The sequence below is a fragment of the Clavelina lepadiformis genome, chromosome 4 (genome assembly GCF_947623445.1).
Source record: "Clavelina lepadiformis chromosome 4, kaClaLepa1.1, whole genome shotgun sequence".
Lineage (NCBI taxonomy): Eukaryota > Metazoa > Chordata > Ascidiacea > Aplousobranchia > Clavelinidae > Clavelina > Clavelina lepadiformis.
This window is the reverse complement of record NC_135243.1, coordinates 6,050,918-6,072,331: the sequence shown is the minus strand read 5'-3', so window position 1 is coordinate 6,072,331 and position 21,414 is coordinate 6,050,918. Positions and strand designations below refer to the sequence as shown.

Below are 21,414 nucleotides of genomic sequence, written 5' to 3'. Positions count from 1 at the left end.
CTAAGTTTGTTTGCAAAGAATAACGACGGAAAAAAGCGTACAAAACTATGGTCCGTAAACATTTTTGTCTCATTCGATATGTGGTTGAACGCTTATCAAAAAAAGAAATGGAATCATGGATTCAGCACATCGCGACTTGGCACTGAGCGAAATTGCATTCCTCGCCATGTAGGAGCATTTAGGTTCCTAAAGAGCAAATGAGGTAAGCAAACAGACGGGCTGGTAAACTGGCACCAGGAAGTACAGTCGTCAGAATCAACACTTTCTTTTTGTTAGAACCGCATTGGCCTTAGGCCAATGCTAGCGATGCGACTACGTTGGGCCTCGCGCTTCTTAGCACCAAAACAAAAATAACAATTTTGCTTTTATAAATTTTATAAATTTTGCGCAAATAACATTGTTATTTCTCAATTTGTTCTCGTAGGCAATGCCTTGGTTAAAATATACTACAAAGCAAAGCTTTGATGGAGCTGGTTTAGAAAGAGTTAATACTTATTTTACGTTATTATTATTATTTTTACATTAAGTCACAGTATCTAAAATCGGCAAAGGACCCCACCTACCCCGGCCTTGGCATCAAGCATTTAATTTGAGCAAGGGCTATATATGATCATGCTCGCAAAAAAGATGAAGAAGTGTTTGACAATATAGTAGCGTGTTTTCTGCAGCAACCTCCTGTTTGAAAGTTTGCTTATGATTGGATATATGCGAATGCGTCTAGTTGGTCGGAGAAATCACCTCTAAGATGCAACATATACTTGGTGTCAATTCACCATGTAAATCAATACCCTGTGTATCATCGAACAGTATAAAAACCGAGCTAAGGCGGGTCCGATCGATCTGTAACCCAACCTATTATGTTGTTGTTTTATTACATAATAAACCACTAAAGCTGTTTAATGGAAGTCTTATCCACACAACAACCTTTGTGATTTCCAGCCAATGAAACTCCAGTTTTGCCACCTCTGGTTGTCAGGTTAGGCATTTCAGTTTTGTGGAAGTGTTGCCATAAAGTATGTCATTAAAGCGGCATTTGTCATCTTGACGTGCTCTTGTCAATAGTTGCAGATAGATATTTAATTAACCAGGCCTATTACTGTATTTGCAGCCTTTTAGCAGCTTTTAGCTGTTTCGTTCACGATGGAACTTTGTCAGTTAGTTTTTGCTTGTCATTTGTCTATGCTAAGTTTGTTTGCAAAGAAAAACGACGGAAAAAAGTGTAAAACACTATGGTCCGTGAAGATTTTGGTTACATTCGATTTGTGGTTGAACGCTTTTCAAAAAAAGAAATGGAATCATGGATTCAGCACATCGCGACTTGGCACTGAGCGAAATTGCATTCCTCGCCATGTAGGAGCATTTAGGTTCCTAAAGAGCAAATGAGGTAAGCAAACAGACGGGCTGGTAAACTGGCACCAGGAAGTACAGTCGTCAGAAACAACACTTTCTTTTTGTTAAAACAATAAATCATCTGGCGGGGAATACCCGTATTCGAGATAACAGTTTTACTTTCTGAAAGCAAGCAAGTGCTAGCTAAATTTTCACATTTATGCAATCAACTATGAGGACTAGTTATCGTTGTTGTTATTAGACAGTCATTGTTGAGTAGTAGGGTTTTCTTATCCGAATATCTTTATACTTCTAAATAATCCGAATTAATTAAACTCGAATATAGTTGTCTGCTATAGGCAACCCTACATTTAAATCAAGCGCTGCTGAAAACAAAACAGACTATTAGCCTGCACATTTTTTTGAAATAACCGGAAGCGTTTAATTACAAACAAGTAAAAAGAGATTTCGAATAATTAGATATTTGCATTCGATTGGCTTTGATACTCTGAAAAAGGTATGCCCGATTAGACGTAGCTTTCGTATCTTGAGCGTGTTTTTCGAAGTGTTGGACTGTGTGAAACATTAACCTGTACTTTTGGTACACATAAGCTCGTTTGATTTCTCACTAAGTTACCTAAGGTGCTAGTTTGTTCGCAAATGTTCACGTTCGGGCGAAACTCGAAGGCATAATCTCAAGGTCGAAAACAGTTCTGTGAATAAAAAAGCCTCTCAAGTCTCAGTGCAGTCGCTTATTTCTGCATATTAGTACATAGCCCGCTTTTACTAAATGACAGAACGTAATATGCAATAAAAAGCCAGGAGATGCCAGGAGAACTTTTTGTTAATGCATAATGCACACAGCTAGGCCTACCAGTAACAGTCGTACGCAAAAATGTGATAAAAAGTGTTGTTTCGCCGAGTAACGCATTGGCAAGTGTTCCCGTGCAAATTATATAATGCATAATGTATATCTGAGGTTGATTAATGTACATTCGAGATGATTGTAACTTCCGCAAATATAAGAACTTACAGGTTATGTTTAAAATACAAGTGTATCTAAGACTTTTAAAATTAACAAACTTTCAGCAAACATTTACTGAAGCTTTTGTCAACGCCAAAGTTACACCAAACAGCAAAAGGGACCAGTCGCTCGTGGTTAAATTAGAAAGATTGCGATTCTGGCATTTTGCGAACAGGTTTTGTGTGAATGTTTGTTTCGTGTTTTTCGTCACCTATGGTTACGCCGCTAAACTTAATTGTCCCAATCAACTTGCTGTTTAAACAATGTTATACCCTCGGTAGATTGTTTGCTTATATGCTTGTTTTTCTCTCTTGTATTAAGTGACCTTTAAACACGCCGGCAGGGTTCCAAAATTATTCCCATAAACTTATTTTTGCTCACCTGCAATATTGTTGCATTGATTTAAATATAAACAGTTACAAAATTTCAAAAAGGAAAGTAAAAATGGCTCAAACCGAATGATTCCAAATCAAACGTGAGATAATAACAATTTGTAGTACAACATAATTCCGATAATAACAATTTCATGTCGAATTGTAACGGTTTGCTTCGGTCAATGAAGCGATTTGCACAAACCACGATGAGTCACCTACACGTTATATAACTTGGCGTACGTACATGATACGTAATACGTACGTACGTAATACGTACGTATTACGTACATGACTTTAAACTATTGCATATTGTCGGTGTACGTTATTTAGTATGTTTATCGTCTATAACTTTCTTGTTTTCTTTGTGCTTATCAAATTTACTTCCCTTAAAGATAAATGATGAAAAAACTGTCCATGAAAATCTCAGTTCAATCGGTATGTTGTTCATTGTTTTCAACAAAACATTGGAAACATCGAGTTGTTCACTTTGTTTTGAAGGACATGACTTTGCACTGAGCTATATCAATTTCTTTCCGCGCTATATACAATAAAGAGTTGATAAGAGAAGCGAAGAGATAGAACTGTAACCCAGCGACAAAAAGTAATTCAAACAATCCTTTCTATTCGCAACAACAATCTGATATTTGAACGGGAAATACCTATATACGAAACCACAATTTCGGGTTTGAAAGGCAAGCGATACTTTCCTTTCATTTTCACAACTATAGTATTGTATTAATCGCTTTGAAATCAATTGAAAGCGGTTGTTTTTTCAGAAAGTGATATTTCAAGAAGCTTTTGCGTTTAAGGTATGTTTACTGAAATGTTACTCTGTAGCACGTAGACAGTACGCAAAGCTAAGGTCATGTTTTGAGAAGCGACAATGCATGACTGTTATAACTAGCAAACATTCACAGATACTTGTGCCAATGCCAATGCTTGCAGTATAGTTTTAAACTTTAAGGGACGCTATTTGACCATAGAACTAGCTGAAAGAGCCATTGGCACCATAGGCACCTAACTTTCTGAATTCTAGCGCGGGTCCTCACATAAATTGGGGATTCCCCTAATTTAAGAAATAGTTGTATCAATTATTTTTGAAATTTAGGATAGCCTACATACGGTTTTATCGCAAGTTAAAAATTAATGTGGAAACGTTGGTAAGAGATAACGCAATGGAATCAAAGTTTATAACAGGTGATCTGATATGACCTGACCATAAGATTTGAAGTGGTACGTTTACATTTATAACATAAATGTATGTGATTTGTTGTTTGTAAAGTCAAAGTCAATGGTTAGCTAGTTGTCAAATTTCAATTGTTACGATAACGATTACAGTTCCTTGTTGTCGTTGTTGTCATGTACTAAATGTAAGAAATTCATTGCGTGAATTGAATAACACTGCTTGAAAGACGACAAGACAAGCGGACGAAAAGATAAACACGAAACCTGGGGCGTAATTGCGAGTTCTACACTGAAACTATCCAGTCACATTTTTTTCTTTTAGCGTAATACTTGTGGTCGACGCCTCACGAATCCTGTTGCCCTCTACTAAAAGCGGTATTGTGAAGCAAACAAAGGCAATGTCTTCAGTGAATACAATGCAAAATGAAGTGGAGAAACGTTTCCTAACGCGGGAGATTGATCGCTTTACAATTGGTTTCATAACTTAACTCCTCTATTGCGATAATTTACAAAACCTTGATATAACAGCTGCAGAAGACCCCAAAACCTTAGGCTTACCATACGTCCCGTTTTAGCCAGGACAGTCCCGCTTTTTAAGGCTTTGTCCCGGCGTCCCGGTCAGTCAACCAAAAGTCCCACTTTGGCATTTATTCAGCCAGCATTGCACCACACTACACGAATATTAGCATGCTGTGATTGGTTTGTATGCCTACTTGCTGAAGAGCAATGCTCGATGCGTGTTGTTGTTTCGTTGTGTTAAATGTGAAAGTATTGTTACGTCATTCTAGCGGGTAATTGGTCCAGTAGTGAGTTGATTGTTAACGCATTCGCTAGATCAGTAATAGTAGGCTAGAAGGAGGAGGTGATCTTTTTGCAGTTAGGTTATGGAAAGAACTTATTTCGTTCCGGTACTTATTTACATTTCCTTCTGCAAAAACCATTTGAATGTGAAAGCCCTTATCACCTGCAAAGTTAACACTGACTTTCTGACTTTTCCTGCTGTGATTTTTATGAGAAAATAAAGTCGAATAAAGACTTCTTGAAGAAAGTATTGTCTACAGAAAAGTAGGATTGGACGATTATGTAAATTTACAAATGCTTAAACATTGTTTTGTTTCCTTGTAAAACGCATTATTTTAGTTTTTCTTAGTGTCTTACCACTGTAGTTGTCCCTGACGATAGGAATCCAAAATAGTTTCATACTCCTAGTAAAATATGAACCACATTTATCTGATAAGGCTCGTTGTTCTGAAGCGTCCCGGTTTTCAATCACAAAAATATGGTATGCCTACAAAACCTCATTTAGCTTTCTTTGATTTTTGTAAGTGAAAGTGCGTAGATATGGGTGCGCTGAGTCTACACAATTTACGTTTAATCACTTCAGTTAATAAATACAGTAGTTTCAATATCATCACAGTGAGCGCATAGACAGCAACAACGACGTTTTTGTGACACAAAAGCCTTTCACTTCTCATGCGTGGCCAGAGTGTGATCATTCACGTGACGCACAAACCAGGGCGTGATTATTCATGCGTAACTGCGAGTTTGCTAAATAAGTAGCAGCCAGCCGGCAATGAAATCATCCGTTACAACAACTCGTATACCACGTAACGTCCACGTCCAGGTAACGTAAGGTAAAGTCGTAACTTTTGTTACGTAAATGCGACAAAAAAAGACGAGACGCAAAGACAATAGGTCGTGATTTAAAACCATTGGTTAATAATTAATCATTAGGAAAAACTAAATCCCAGAACGGAAAATGCTGCCCTCCCCGCCCGTCTTAGGCGCCTATGTATATGCGTGACGCGACACTTAATCGAAAGACACTTTATCGAACGACACTTTATCGAACGACACTTTATCGAACGACACTTAATCGAACGACAGCTGATCGAAACGACATATGATCGAACCGACAGTTGATCGAACGACACTTTATCGAACCGACAGTTGATCAAACGACACTTTATCGAACCGACAGTTGATCAAAGCGACAGTTGATCGAATCGACTGTTGCTTCTCCCGCACACAGTCATAGCAAAACGTGGCGTACAGTTGCATTGTTTGCTGTAGAAAATTGAAATTTGGTGACTTTTCATAAAAAATGTTCAGCTATCTGTCCATGTTTGTTTGATAAAGTTGGATTTTGTAATTTTTGAGATATTGTGATATTTATATAATTTTGCTCTCTCTCCGCATTGAAGCGTATTACTCATTTACGCACCAATAACTTGACTAACTATTCTCTTTCGTTCTCTTCTCACAGCGGGGGCGCGGCGTAACAAGAAGAATTTCTAGAAATGTGTCACTTTTAGAAATACCTAATTTACACTAAATTCACTTTCTTTAGTTTTACAATTATGATGTATACAGGAAGCCAGATGATGTTTCTACTAACCTGAAAAAATCTCATCAGTCTACGACGCATAGTTTTCTAGTAATTAACGATTGCAAATGTGTGTGCAGGGTCGGCCACACCTAGTTTTTTAGTAAACTCGCGAGCCTGGTTAGGATAGGGTTAAAAGAACCACAATTTAACGAAACAACTGACGATATGCACTGTTAAAAGAACGACAATTTATTAAAAGAACGACAATTTATCGAAACAACTGACGATATGCACTGTTAAAAGCACGACAACTGACGAAGTGCACATTTCAATCGCATTCATTTAATTACAAGTTGTGTGCAATTGCTCGAAGATAACTTTTTATGTCAATATTCGTTGAGTCATAATTTTCGACTATGCTCTTCAGCCGTTGGTTGACAGCGTCGTAGCGCCTCTTCCGAGGTGGGCCAGCAATTCCAGCACTCAATTGCTCAATAAACATTTCGTTGGAACCTTGTTCCTGCTTAATTTTTTTGACGAGTCTGCGAAGCGTCGGATGGGATATTGAGACACGCTTGCTGAACGCATTGTGCCATCCTTCAATGCTATTATTCGTTCGTGGAAGGTCATCTTGAACCCGGTGGAAGACATTCCAACACCGGATAGGAAATAGAGGTTGACGACGATTCCTGCGACGCAATCGTCCAATCCAAGTAGTTTCGAAATATTCAATGTATTCAGACAAGTGCTGCTCATCGTCGTCACTGAACGTGGCCAGGAAGTCCTCGAACCGTTGTACAACAAGAATTGAAAAAGCTGGGATAAAGACCACTTTCAAGAAGCTACTTTGTGTAAAAGTCAGGCAGCGATATGCCCCTTGCTATGAAATTTTGCCTTTAATTCCTTACTCTTTGTATCTATAACGACTAGTCTAGTCTACTGTACAGACAATCTCGTACTTAGTACGAGATACTGGTCTACCGCCTTCGCACCAGTTTTATGGCGTAACAATATACTAGTACGACGTACTTATGGCGTAACAATACCACAATTTTTTCAAACAGAGCTAACACTGCAGTTTGAAACTCAATAAGAAACAGCGGGCCGTATTCTTGTGATAACTTATTAATATGTTTCGGGCCGGACGATTTCGCATGGCGGGACGATTTCACTTTATGATACAAATATAAAATATAGATATAAAATATAAATCGTCAACTTTATGATACAAATATAAAATATAGATATAAAATATAAATCGTCAACTTTATGATACAAATATAAAATATAGATATAAAATATAAATCGTCAACTTTATGATATATACATCACAATTCATTAATGCACACCATTACAAAGACCGCACATCACAATGGCTTATTGTCTCAATGTTTGAGAAACACGCAAAAATCTTGCTTGAAGCTATTGTCAAAGTTTGTCGTTCGATCAACTGTCGGTTCGATAAAGTGTCGTTCGATCAACTGTCGGTTCGATTAACTGTCGTTCGATAAAGTGTCGTTCGATCAACTGTCGGTTCGATTAACTGTCGTTCGATAAAGTGTCGTTCGATCATCTGTCGGTTCGATTAACTGTCGTTCGATAAAGTGTCGTTCGATAAAGTGTCTTTCGATAAAGTGTCATAGTACCATGTATATGACTGTTTGCCATTTTGAAATAGTGACACTGACAGCCTAAGATGTTATCAAGTTAGCCTCAGTTGTGGATCAGGAACAGCTCAACAACAAATATCTCGCGTAAAGTCTTTCGTTGCGCAATAGTATCAATTCGTTGTCAAATATATCACCGGGGATTCCAAATTTATTCCTTTGTGATTAGTGTTTTTTTCTGCTCTCCAGCAACTGCTTTGTGTTGCTTATCCTTTTAAGTTGTAATAAAAAAAAACTGATCGTATAGAAATAGTAGAAATTTCCTGAACGAAATTTAAAAAATGTCCGTCAAGTCTGCTGAGACCCGAAAGTCGAATCCAAAAAGAAAACTTTCCAGTCAAAACTCCGACGCTTCGAATGAAGTTAATGGAAATGGCAATTTCAACAGTGTACATGCCAGTTCTTTCATTTCCTCCCACACAAATATTTCCCAATCTGATTCACAAAATGGTTCCACTAACAATGACGTTAGCTCTGATAACAACCAAAATCAACCATCTGCTTTACCTGAAGAAGATCATTCTGAAGATGCAACTGACTCCACAGAAGCAGATCGTTCTGGTAAAAAAGAGCAGCCGAATGGAGAAGAAAATACAGTCCCACGTTCAGATAACAACTCAGCCGCCGACATATCAGCAAAACGTCAGCAGCAAAACGGCAATTCCGATTCCACAGCTTCTCACCAAGGGCCAAGTGATGTAACACCCATTATTGAGCCAACAACAAAAGGAACGGAAACATTGTCGTCGTCATCTCATCCGGCTTCTTCATCTGGTACTGCAGCGCAGACAATAGATGATGATCAAAAGTTTTCCTGTAACGAATTATTGGAAGACCGCCAGCATGAGCACGAATATTCCCAAAACTCAATAGATTCATTTCAAAGTGATGCAGAGAAGTCTATTTTGATGTCAGACTCTCACGAAAGCGGTAAATTCTTGAAATTGGAAGTGTTTTTTAACTTTTTAGTAAGTGCTCCAACATTTATAATGTTTTTAACTCAACAGAAGACGCCACTTATGACGAAACCAGTGTTAGGAGCTTCATACAAAACCGATTTGTCTCAACTTGCGACGAGTTTTCTATCAACTCTACAAGCCCATCAATGATAGATGGTATATATAAGCAAACAATAAGCAACCATAAAGCGGTTCAGATTTGGAAGCGTGAAAACGGCCGATATCATCTGGATCGTCGCGCTCTGAAGAAGATATTTGGCCGTGACGAAGTTGTAAACAAACCGGTTGCAATTTACTCCATTGCTGGGGAATGCCGACAGGGAAAGTCGTTCTTGTTAAATCTTCTTCTTCAGTACTTGCGATCAGAAAAAGTGAGAATAGAAATATCACATATTCCAGATCTAGTTTTAAGCAATTTCTGTAAAATGAAAATAAACTAAAATGAATACGTTTAATGTGTCAAAGTGTGACTCTTGGCATCACAATGAGGAGAAACTCTTTCAAGGTGGTTTCGATTTTCGAGGAGGCCAATACAGGTGCACTGAAGGAATCTGGATATGGGACGAACCTTTTCCTTTAAAGACTGAAAGTGGAGAAGTATATCATCCAGTTTCCATAACAAACTCTATAATTTATTTTGCCTAATGTCAAGTTAATGGAACATGAGCTAGGTTTAATCGTTGTAAGATAAATAAATTCTGTTTTCTGATACAAAAATGGACATCATGTTTATATTTATTTTTATTGCAAAGAAATACTGTTAAATCCTTTACATATTTTCAGGTTGTTTTGTTTCTCATGGACACACAGGGAACGTTTTATCGCGAAGATTTGGTCAAAGGATGTTCTGTGTCTTTTGCTTTAAGCACGATGATTAGTTCTCTCCAGTTATATAACATCGGGAGGCAAATCCAAGAAAGCGACATAGAAATGCTGGAGGTTATATCAATTTATGGATATATTTCGTTACTTTTTTTGTCAGTTTTTATAATAAATATAATTTTGGAATAAATATTTTTTATGAACTAGCACTTTAACACAATCCTTGTAGATCTTCACCGAATGTGGTCGAAAAGGAAGTAAAGCAAGACGAGAGAAACTTGGCAAAATGTTTCAGGTTTGCTGTGACTTTTTACGATAATATCTTTGATTCTGTACAGCTCTACTAACATGGAAAGAAACAGTTTTCACGCTTGTAATAGTGTAACTCGTTTACCACACAAAATAATAAGACAACGCGCATCTGTATATTGTGGATGTTCATAGATTTGTTGGCAAACAGATAAGTCGCATTCTTTCGAAAATCAGTCTTTGGACTGTCTCGTATATTTTGTTAAGCTCGTTTATTAAAAGTTCAATTAAAACAAGCTTTTAATTCCTACCGAATGTTTATTGTTTGCAAGTAAAATTACAAACACTTTAGAATCTGTTCTTCGTCGTTCGCGATTGGCACGATCCAGAGTATCAATACGGACTAGATGGCGGCAGAAAGATCATCGACGACGTACTGGCGGTTCACGACAACCAGCGAGACTTGAAGTCGGTTCGTCGAAACATTCACAAAACTTTCGAAAAGGTGGAGTGCTTTCTGATGCCTCAACCCGGGAACAAAGTTGAAGTGAGGTCAGCAGACAACGAAGAATTAACAATGAAAGGTGGACTAAGGCTTCTTAACAATTTATAAATTTTGTTTACACCCTAAGTTGGTAAAAGTTACGAATACTATAGTTTCCATTTATCGCAAATGCAAATTTTGGGTCAAGTGGGTAGCAAAGCAGCAACACAGGCAAATTTTGCCCTTTTTTAGGCCTATTAGCGCGTTAATGTTCGCTTTAGTAAGTTGATTAGCTTTTTGTGGGCGTAGATTGTGAAAAAAATTGCAACCCAGGGTGTGAAATCCCGGTTCTGTGGCCAAGGTGAGGGTACAATAGCATTGACCCTCTTGTGCAATAAACTTATTGATTTGCACAATATTGTAATCGTGATGCAATAAAGATGCAAGAAGGAAATAAAATAGTTTATTTGACTACCTACACGTCTCAGTTGTATTACATTAGATAATGATGCATTATATTTTACACTAACATAGCCTACTTTGTTAAACGTGGAAAATCAATAAGCGAGCATGTTGTCAAAACAAATACAACATCCTGTTTTGTTTTAGATATCAACGAAGAGTTTTTGGAGGAAGTTACCAACTTAGCCAGTTCACTTTTTGACCGAACACCCCCACTTATGAGTGTCAGTGGTCAACCGATTAATGCTGGCTCACTCATTGACGTCATAGCTGGTTTTGCGGAGATTTTCGAGAGTGGGAAAGTCCCCAAGCCGAGCACGATTATGGAAGTAAGTGGAAATTATAATACTGTATATGGACCTCAGAGGGAAATAGTAGTAGCATTTGCATGCTGGCTATAACTGGTTTTCTTCCAAAGTTAAACGGATGTTTACCGTATCAAGTTGAATTGGATTTAGACATAACTATAGATACCACACTTTTCCGAACTCATTGCACATTTATGCTGAAATACGTACACTTACAACTTACCAACTTTTGTCTGATACACGTTTCTTAGAACTTAAATCGCTCCAATGTCAAAGTTTATAGATCAAATTGTGTACCATGCAGTAATTAATATAATTATGTTTCATCAAAAATTTTTAAGGCATCTTCGCGGATTGCAATGTCCATGTTGATAGAATCGTGCACTGATGATTATGTAAACAATATGGCAGAGGTAAATCACGGTTTTGTGATGTTATTATATATTGATATACTCATAAATTGTCATAATTGACTTTTAGGTAACATGTTAAGTAAATTTTGAGCTGTTGTAAGGTGATTTTGAGCTCTAGCCTAAAATATAACAAAATGACACTTTTTAAAAAGCTTTTCTGAACTAAAATTAAAAGAAACTAATTGTTTGATTTTTCTTTCTCCACACTTAAGACTTTCCAAGATGGATATTTAGATGAGGAGGAATTGAAGTCAACTCATAAAATGCATAAAATATCTGCCATGCAAAAATTTGATGACATTCCAAAACTGAGAAAAAGCAGTTTTGTTGTCATGTTCAGGAGACAACTGAACAAATTGATAGATGGAAACTTTGCCTATTTTGAGAAACAAAACTCTGCCATAAAGGCAGGATAGTGTTTGCTTTATAATTTAATGCTTGAATTTATGTAGTGTTTTTAACAGTCTTGCAGTAGCCCTAGTTTTCTGTTCATGGTTCTTTAACTGTTCTTTAGCTTTCTGGTTTTCATAGTAATGCCTAGATAAGTCATATATATAAAAGTGTCATACCTACCAGGAGTGTCAGCCTTGAAAATTTTATTTTATTTTTCGTAGGATGAAGAAGATTGCTTCATTATGAAAACTGTGAATGACTTAGAAGAACAGTATTGCCAAGCAATGGAAAAAGTAAAGAACAATAATAATAACAAAATAATATAAAGCAATAGAACACATCACTTGCATGTTTCTGTTTTTATCCATAAAAACCAGGAAGTTAACTTTTATGCCAGATCAGGAGTTTTTAATCTTCTTTTGTTAGTGTTCACAAAATAAGTTGCCAAAGTATCACGGCACACTATCTTGTTAAACAACTATCAGTCTATTTTGTTGTACCATTACATAAACTACATAATTACTTACTGTACATTGTATGTACATAATTTAGCAGATTTAAGTCCCCTTTTTTCTTTCACTAAAGCTTAGCGCCAGGTCATTGCTGTTGGCACTTATAACTTTGTGCAATATTACTCCGTTCCATATTATGGTATACGTTTGTGAACAGTGCTATTCTCAGAAAATATCTTATGTATCGTTAAATAGTGTTAAAAAGGACGTTTGTCACTGTGATGTCATTCTTTCTTTTTAGGTTTTTTTTCGTGGTGGATTGGAATCACTATCGTTTGACCAATACCAACATAAGCACTTTACTTCGGCATTAGCAGCATTAACTTCCCTTCTCAGCAATAGACAATGCGAAACTATCAGGCAGCTTGAAACTACTTTAAGTAGCAAACTTGAAGAATGGCACAAAAGATATCATGTCATATGGTCAGCACACAAGGTGATACTAAACCTAATAACTTTACTGGAACAACTTTCAGTTCATGTTCTTGACCTCGAATAATAATAAAAGTAATGTCTGATGTTATAGTGTGTATTTACTGGTTCGTTTATTATCTATATAGACAATTGAAGAGGCCCATATTTTGACTGCAATTTTTACAGCAAACAATGAATACATGTTGCGAATGGATCAGGTACTTCCACTTGTAAACCAAGATGAACATTATATTACCTATAATTTTACAAAATTCTCCTAAATGTGTCCTTACTTATATTGGTGAACACTAAAAGCTAAGGTCCACCATGAAGACATGGTCGTATGTACCACAGACTGCAAATCTCATGTATTGTTTAAGTATTTCTTAAAAATCAAAGGTATGCTATGGATGGGGACTTGATGAGGAAAGTTTTTCACAAGCGCATCATGATGCTTGCTGCGAGGTAATAAATGATATGAATGCCTCACTTGTTGCAAAAGGAAATGACCTGCAATCATGCTTCTACCGTGAAATGAAGGCAACGCTTGACAATCATCTTGATGAGCATTGTCGGTCATACTCGGCTATGAATTTATCGTTTTTGGTATGTTGGTTGCAAGGCTTTTATATGGTTCCGATATAACATTTTGTTACAGCTTAAAAAGTATGTTAACGCATCACAATTTAAGCTGTTCAAGTAAATTATCATGTTACCTGAATTTCTTAGAAATACCACGAATCAACTAGGTTGTTGCTTCTAGCTGAAATCAAGAATCTATACAAGGAAACCATGGCAAAGGTAGAAAAAAACTCAATAAGTGCATTATATTAGAGTTAAAGATTTTTGTCATTGCATTGTTTTTCACAGTCGTGTGCATATTCTTATCTGGCTGAAGATTGCCTTATTAAAGCACACGATGATGCTACGATGTTTGTAAGGCAACATGTGCAAAACAGTGCTGCACAAATGCAGGTTCAACTTCTGCAAAGTGACAATACTGACCTGGATAACTTTATGAATCAAACTTTCATTGATTTTAAAGAAAAAAACAAACTTTGGCTGGTAGGTGCTGTATGTCACATATATATACACTAGTCTAGCTTGATAATGATGTGAATCATTCAAACAGTTATCTTTTGTTACACATAACCTATCATTACATTATTTCTAACTAAAAACAGAAGATAAGTCGTTGATTTGTTGATTCCACCCTTTTATGAAAACAATATAATCTTGTGCTGTATATAGCCCTTTTTTATTTTGTACTATGCTTTGCTTTAAATTTACAATGGTTTCTGTTACTGTGTTACAGAAGGACATAGAAAATAAAATGGACATAAAAGCTAAAGAAGCTAAGGATTTGTATCTGAAATCTATGGAGGTATTATCATACTTTATTTATTTGATTATGTTTAAATATCTGTTTAAAAGAACATGGTAAGATCCTTTTTTTGGACAGCATTTACAGTAGAATAATGTTTCTGGTAATATGAACTTACTGCACTTGCTATATTTGTTGAGATACTATACTGACAGGCTAGTAAAGGAAAATTCCTGCCAACACAAATTTTAAATGATCAGCATGCCAATGCCATCAAAAATGCAATGGAAGCATTTGACTCAAATGACTTCAAAATTGTTGCTGCCACTTGGAAAAATAAAAGAGATCATCTGAATAAAGAATTAGAGGGGTACATGGAGCGTTGTTTTAAAGACAATGAAACCAACAAAGTAAGTGGAATTTATAGATTGCTTTGTTCAAATATCTAAGTGGTTATTGGACCTTTTCAAAGTATTTTAATTTTTAATATTTATTGAAATAGTTTACTTTAAACGATTCACACAAAGTTGTTTGAGTTTATTCCAATGATTTATGTTCAGGGTGCTTTGGAAAAAAAGTTGTCAGACACTGTTGCGCTTGCTGGAAATGTTTACGTCATGCTCATGTTTGAGGTGAGGTTTGGTTACATATAAAACCCATGCATTTACTTAAAATATGCTGCTAAAATTTAAAAATACACTTATTGTGTAATGCAACAATTTATTTATATGCTCATTTAACTTCCACGTCAATTATGTTTAGAAATGCAATTGCCGATTTCAAAACTCTGAAGCTTTTGAAAAGAATCACACAAATGCATCTGCAAAAGCTGTACATGATCTAGGCTCTGAAGAATTTTCACTTTTGACAAGTCTTCAAGCTCAGAAAACCAAAGCCCATAATTTAATTAATCAACTGAAGGAACAATTTGAAGGACTTAACCAAATTTTTCAAGTAAATGGACCACAAACCTTTTACATGTATATGTTTGAATCTTTAGATCACATTCGTTTAGAATAACACGGTTAAAATATTATTTCATGTATAGCCTACATCTGCCACGTATTAAGTTTCTCAACAACATTAAAACTTTATTCCAATATGTATTAGATGTACAATCTATTTACTTTTTACTGGAATACATTTACATTTTTAGAGATTAGATGAAACCAGTCAAAACCACGCCTATTTGAATGTGAAAACATATTATGAGCAGTTGATGGCTGAGGTAGGAAACATGAAATGTTGTTGCCATGAAAACCGAAAAAGATTTAATTTACGCAATATCTTACCAATATTTAATAGGATTTACAGCAGCTAAGAAAACTGTAATCGCCAACATTTTTCTTAGTTTGGTAGCTTTTTAATACAGCCAGGGAAACTTTATGCACATGTACAGCACATGTAGTTTTCTGTTCAACATAGTGCACTAAAAGCATGTTTCAAATTAACTATAATTAGTTAATTTAAAAGAAAATGATTGCAAGTTGTATTATTTCATAAGATATCGAAATATGCTGATGGTGAAGGCTCCGAGATGCGTCAAATTGAAGAAGAGAGCAGAAGAATTTTCCTGGAACTTTCAACTAACGGCAAACAAAAAGTTGATCTCAATTTTTACGACGCAAGAATGGAAAGTTTACTGAAATTAAGTGCAAAGGCAAAGAAAAGTTTTGAGGAAGAGAAAAAGATAAAGAAAATGAAACAAGATCAAATGGACCTGATACAAACTGCAAAAAAAGTATATGCTGAAAACATGAAACGGGTAATTAAATGAATATACGAAGGCATTGGCTCTTCTTAATCTATGGTTGATTTTGTAAAAAATTGTGTTTAAAAACGACAAAAACAAAGTTCAATACTCTGGAATGTTCTGTGGCAGCATACTCAATACATTCCTATTTTTAATAATTTATTCTCAAAAGGCATGTGGTGAGGAAATAATTAAAACTGAAAACGGCATTGAAGAGAGTCACAAAAATGCAGTTGAAGCAACCATTCAATTTTTCATCTCCCAATCACAACAGTTGGGCATTCAAGTGAATGATGAAATTCCAAAAAAGATTAATGAGGAAACTACTCTACTCAAACCAATATTTGATATCTTCATTACAAACAACATTAAGGTGGTCGAAAGTTGAGTTGAAAGTTTAGAAAAATTTTAAATTTACAAACGTATTTGTGATTTGCAGGAACTCAATGACACCAAGATTCTAGAAACCAAACTTCAAATAGTAGACACTTTTGTCAAATCCGTCGCAGAGGTGACATATAAGTTAACTGGTAGATTTGAGTGTTTTGCGCTGATCTGTAAAAGTGGATTAGTTTTTATTGGATTTGTAAAAACGTTTGTAACTTTCGTTGTCATAAACGTAGTCGTGCAATGGAAGATTTCATGATGACGAAACCTTCAATGAAATCCAAGATGCAGCTTTGAGTAATGCCCTCGGATTGTTGGATTCAAAGCTTCCAAATCTTCAACTAGATGAGAAGGACCGTGTCCGGAAAGAAGTCATGCAGGAAATACGACAAAAATCACAACAATACAAACATTACAATGTAACCAATGGTGTAAGTGGTTTGATGGTTGTTTGTCATTAATGTTGGGTCTAGGATTTTTTATTTTTAAGATATGCTTTTATTAAAGTCACTTGAAAAAAATAGGATTATTCGTCTAGAAGCAAGCAAGATTTTGTCTGCAAAATTACTTTTTTTTAGAGAGTGGAAACATCTTTAAAGTTGGAAATGATACATAAAGTGAAGGAAGCTTACAAGTCTATTATGAAACAGGTAATTAATAGACTTTTTCCATGTTCAGGCATTTCAAACTATCTTCGTTGATTACAAAGCAGGATTAAATGTCAATATTTTGTTCAGAAATGTAGAACAAGATACATTGCAGCTAAGGAGCTGCAACAATTTGACCAGGAAAGTGTAGGATATGCTTTTAATGCTGTTGCAAATATAGAAGAAGAGGTGGGAAAGAGATTTACTGAAAATGAAAAAGAAAAAGCCAAAGCCATTTTGCAGAAAAGGTTTCAGAAAATTTCCCAGGAAAATGACAAATTGAAGGTAACTTTTAATTTTCCATCAAATTTACCACCAACTTCAATAAATAATCTGTTTTGCTTTTTGTAGGCTTAACTGCTTACTTTGTTTATTTGTTGCTGTTAATTTGTATTCTTTTCACTTTTACAGCAAGAATTGGAGCAAAAGTTAGACAAAGACTTCAAAAGGTCAAGAGATACTTATGAGGCGGATATGTTGAAGGTGTAAAAGTTTTGTGATCATCATCATTACGTGAAATGGCGCAGTTTCTTGACTTTAACTTGAATGAATTAACATTAAAATACAGAAGACGCATTTATATTGGTGAAACATTGTCAGTAATATGTGTTGAATTATTTTTATTATATTGTTTAGAATTGTACTGTTAAATATCTGGAGCCTGGTGAATTCAAAGCTGTCCATGCCGAAGCCAAGCGAAAAGCTTTTCAAGTGTTGAATGATGAAGACTTTTCAAGCATCGCACTGTTGCGTGATGCCGCCAAAACAGATCTGGAGATAGCAATGGATCAGATGAAAGCAACATATGAAAAGGACAATGAAACAAATAGGGTAAATACTTTGCGTTTGACACATACACCGTTTTTGCTTGTCTCTGTGTTCAGTTTAGATTTGCTGAGTTTCATTTCAGGAAACTTACACGTGATACTCAGATATACAATTACTAATTTTTTTACTGATGTTCCTTTGCTTAAAATATTCAGAGTATTTTATCTCAGTGTTTTTTTCATCAGGTTTCGTTAGAAAAAGAAATAGGGCTTTACCTCAGTGAGGCTAAAAAACGCTACAAAGAAAGCATGGAAAAAGTAAGAAAAGGAAATAATGATAATTTATGCTGGCTATAAGACTCGCTTTTTTTCTGTTACAAAATAATTGCTTTAAAAAGATGTTTATTCTGAAGTTCGGGTCCACACAGAAAATTCTCATCTTTGTATTTTATGTCTGTTAAATTTAGTCCACCCACTTGCTTCATTAATCGAGACAAATGTAATATTTACTTGAAAAAATGAACCAGCCTTGTATTTGCATTGCACTGTGAAGACTTGATGTTCATGACTTTTTGGTTTGTTGTCACAGGTGTGCGGCGATGATTACAACAATGCTTCCAGCCTCGATAAGCAGCACAAGAAGAGTGAAAAGCTTGTCAGGAAATATCTTGAAGATGTTGAGAAGAGCAAGGGAAAAATGTTTGCTAAACAAAAAGTAACTGTATTGCTTGAAGAAAAATTTGAGACCTACAAAACTAAAAACAACAACTTAAAGGTGAAAATTACACTTCATTTTGCTAGTTCTAATACTTTTACGCTAAAGAATTACATTAAGTACATTTTATGCCGTATAGTAGACGACATCATATGAAATTGGTAAGTTTTCAAACAATTTTGAAATTGTTTTGTTTCTTGTTTTTTCTTTACACCATTACAAATTTTAGTTCTGCAACAGACTTCTCAATCTTGAGATCTCTTCTATTTACAGAAGGCAATAGCAGAAGAATACGAAATAAAAGCGAGCACTGCTTTGCAGTGCTACAATGATTATATGGATGAGGTAGGTATTATATTGTCGAAATACTTTTTGTACCAGCAAATGTACCAATTTACCAGTGAATCCGTGGATTTTAGCTAATGGTTTTGAATCAAGACTAAACCACTGTAAACCGCTTCTTTATCAATAAATTTAGTGTCATTATAGTTTTTTTAGTATTTTTGAACTTTTTGACATGACTCAATAAGTTTCTTTGCTTTTAAAGCAGCGTTACCATATTTATCTGTCTAATTTGATCTTTTTTTTTCTTTATTTAATCATCTATACTTTGATTAAAAAGTTTATAATTTTTTATCTACTTTTATCTTTTTAGTCTAATAAAAAATAATTTAATGATAATCAAATAGCAATCAATTCTTACTAAGTTTGTTTTACAGCAAACACTTCAGTCTATTGATGAGAAAGATTTGGAGAGATTTCATTTGGAGCAGAGAACAAGAGCGCTACAAGTTTTTGACGATATGCCTTTGCGCATTGAAACCTGTAAAGCTTTGAAGGAAAAACTTCGAAAAGAACTGACCACCTTACGTAAACATTTTATTGAAAAGAATAAAGAGAGCAAAGTAAAGATTGTTCAGATTAGTTTATTATTATTATTATATTATTATATTATTATTATTATTAGTTTATTATGTTCTGATTAGATTATTCTTGTATATTGTTTCATGTGAAAAAATATTACAAGTGTTGTCGATTCAAAAGAATTCATTAACTACTTTGTGTGGTATGTTTAGCAAAGAGATGAAGAAAAGACAAATCAAACATTGGAAGACATCAAAACCAAGTACATGGTCACAATGCAACAGGTTAAGATTTTGTTTTTACTGTGATTAGAATCATATAGTGATAATACATTGCAGTAATGTTTTTATTGGTTTAGAGATCTGTATGAAAACATGTTAATATACCGAACTCCATTTTAATAAGTAAACATTTGAAAAAGCTAGCAACAAAGTAATGGTTCTTATTAAATCATTTGTGTAGTTGTGTGAAGGCAAGTACATTGAACTCGATCTCCTACATTCAATCCACAACCGAGTCAAGGAACTTCTGAAGCCACAGTTTTTCAGTGAAAGAGATGGCCAGCAGAATACGTCACAGGTAAAATGTGATCTCATTCTAGAAAGTTCTTTCAAGACGGTGAAGGCGGACAACGAGAAAATGAAGTCTCTTGTCGGAAACAGAGGATTAACGAATCCCCAATTTGCAGCGTTTGTTGTTGTTGAGCGCACTAATCATTGTCTTTTGTGAAGTGTGTCGTTGTGTCTTTCGTGTTGAAATGTTCTGGTGAATGGTTACATATCGCTGTTTAGTTTAAATGATTTTATGATTTGTCATTAACGTAGCCGTGTTTGCAATAAGTTTGCTTCTACCTTGTATATATATATTACTCTTATCAATGTCAAATGCAGTTAAGTCGCATACGTTAAAATTTATTACCATAAATTACGATTTTAATACCTATGTATTTCTTCAAATTTCCTAGAGTGTCAGCACGTAAATTTTGATCACTGTTCACTTTCGATTAATTATTATCATTCACTGTTATTCTTCTCAATAGTTCAGTATTATTACAATTATATAAATGCATATTTATTATTCTAGACATAAAGTCGATATATTATTGGGATTATATCGAGTTTAGTAATTTACTTTGTTCTAATTATCATGTCAGGGTCTAAAATACATAAATGAAATATTTTATTTTATGAAATATTAAAATATAAAATAGAATTTCTATAAAAATTGATTAATTATGCAATATTAAAAGTGTTAGTTGTAAAAGTATTAATAAACATTGATTTTTTAAAGTGTATATGTATTAAAAAGTGTATTTGATTTTATTCAATTATTTTTGTTTTGTAAAGAGCTTTACGTATTTAATTGAACTGCGTATTTCTCCAAAATATAGATAATTCCATTATTTTATGCTTCAAACAAATAATGTGATTTTCCTACCAAAATACACGTGTATTTATGTATAATTAATGAAATTATTTGCAATAATCTTGATTAATAAGTTGATTTGATGTGAATCAGACAATCTATTTCGTCTGTGTGTTGTAACGTCATAGTAAAACTAGAATGTAAACAAAAAATGTAATTGTAAACAAGAATAAGAAATATTCTGTGTGTGGTAAAAGTAGTTCGGTTCCAGAAGTTGATTTTCATTTAGCAGCAGCATTTTAAAATCGTTTTTAAAACTAAAAGTTTAAGAAATTTTGCAGTTGGAAACAACAGCATGGTAAAGCCTCGATATCAATCAGGATTTTCGGGGACGATGACCGACCTCTCAATCTTCCAAAATGGCAATATACTGCTACAATGAAGATTTAGTTGTTAGGTTTATATAGCTTGACTTGTGAAGATAACGATAATTTTTTGATCTCTGATATTAATAATCCTGTTACAGCATGCAGTCTTCAGGCATCACTTTAATTACTTATTACTAGGGCAACCAAAAGTCAATATGGTCAATTTTTTTTACCTGCTCAGAATGCTATGAAACAAGCACAAAACAAATTTCAGCTTTGTGGTATAGAAGTTATTAGGTC

General features: G+C 34.8%; 1 protein-coding gene across 1 annotated transcript; it reads left to right on the top strand.

Annotated features, from left to right (window-relative positions):
- The first annotated feature begins 7,524 nt into the window (after positions 1 to 7,524).
- On the top strand, positions 7,525 to 20,985 carry LOC143452043 (uncharacterized). Its single transcript, XM_076952866.1, has 34 exons — positions 7,525 to 8,838; positions 8,916 to 9,238; positions 9,333 to 9,464; positions 9,651 to 9,806; positions 9,919 to 9,984; positions 10,291 to 10,522; positions 11,032 to 11,213; positions 11,534 to 11,605; positions 11,818 to 12,012; positions 12,220 to 12,291; positions 12,752 to 12,946; positions 13,071 to 13,142; positions 13,324 to 13,530; positions 13,654 to 13,725; positions 13,795 to 13,989; positions 14,240 to 14,308; positions 14,464 to 14,658; positions 14,809 to 14,880; positions 15,011 to 15,202; positions 15,405 to 15,476; positions 15,753 to 16,013; positions 16,174 to 16,374; positions 16,441 to 16,512; positions 16,625 to 16,819; positions 16,967 to 17,038; positions 17,126 to 17,320; positions 17,447 to 17,518; positions 17,672 to 17,866; positions 18,049 to 18,120; positions 18,392 to 18,577; positions 18,791 to 18,862; positions 19,237 to 19,422; positions 19,594 to 19,665; positions 19,844 to 20,985. Exons 1-34 carry the CDS (start codon positions 8,190 to 8,192, stop codon positions 20,108 to 20,110), a joined length of 5,538 nt encoding a protein of 1,845 aa, XP_076808981.1. The 5' UTR covers positions 7,525 to 8,189; the 3' UTR covers positions 20,111 to 20,985.
- The last annotated feature ends 429 nt before the right edge of the window (positions 20,986 to 21,414 follow it).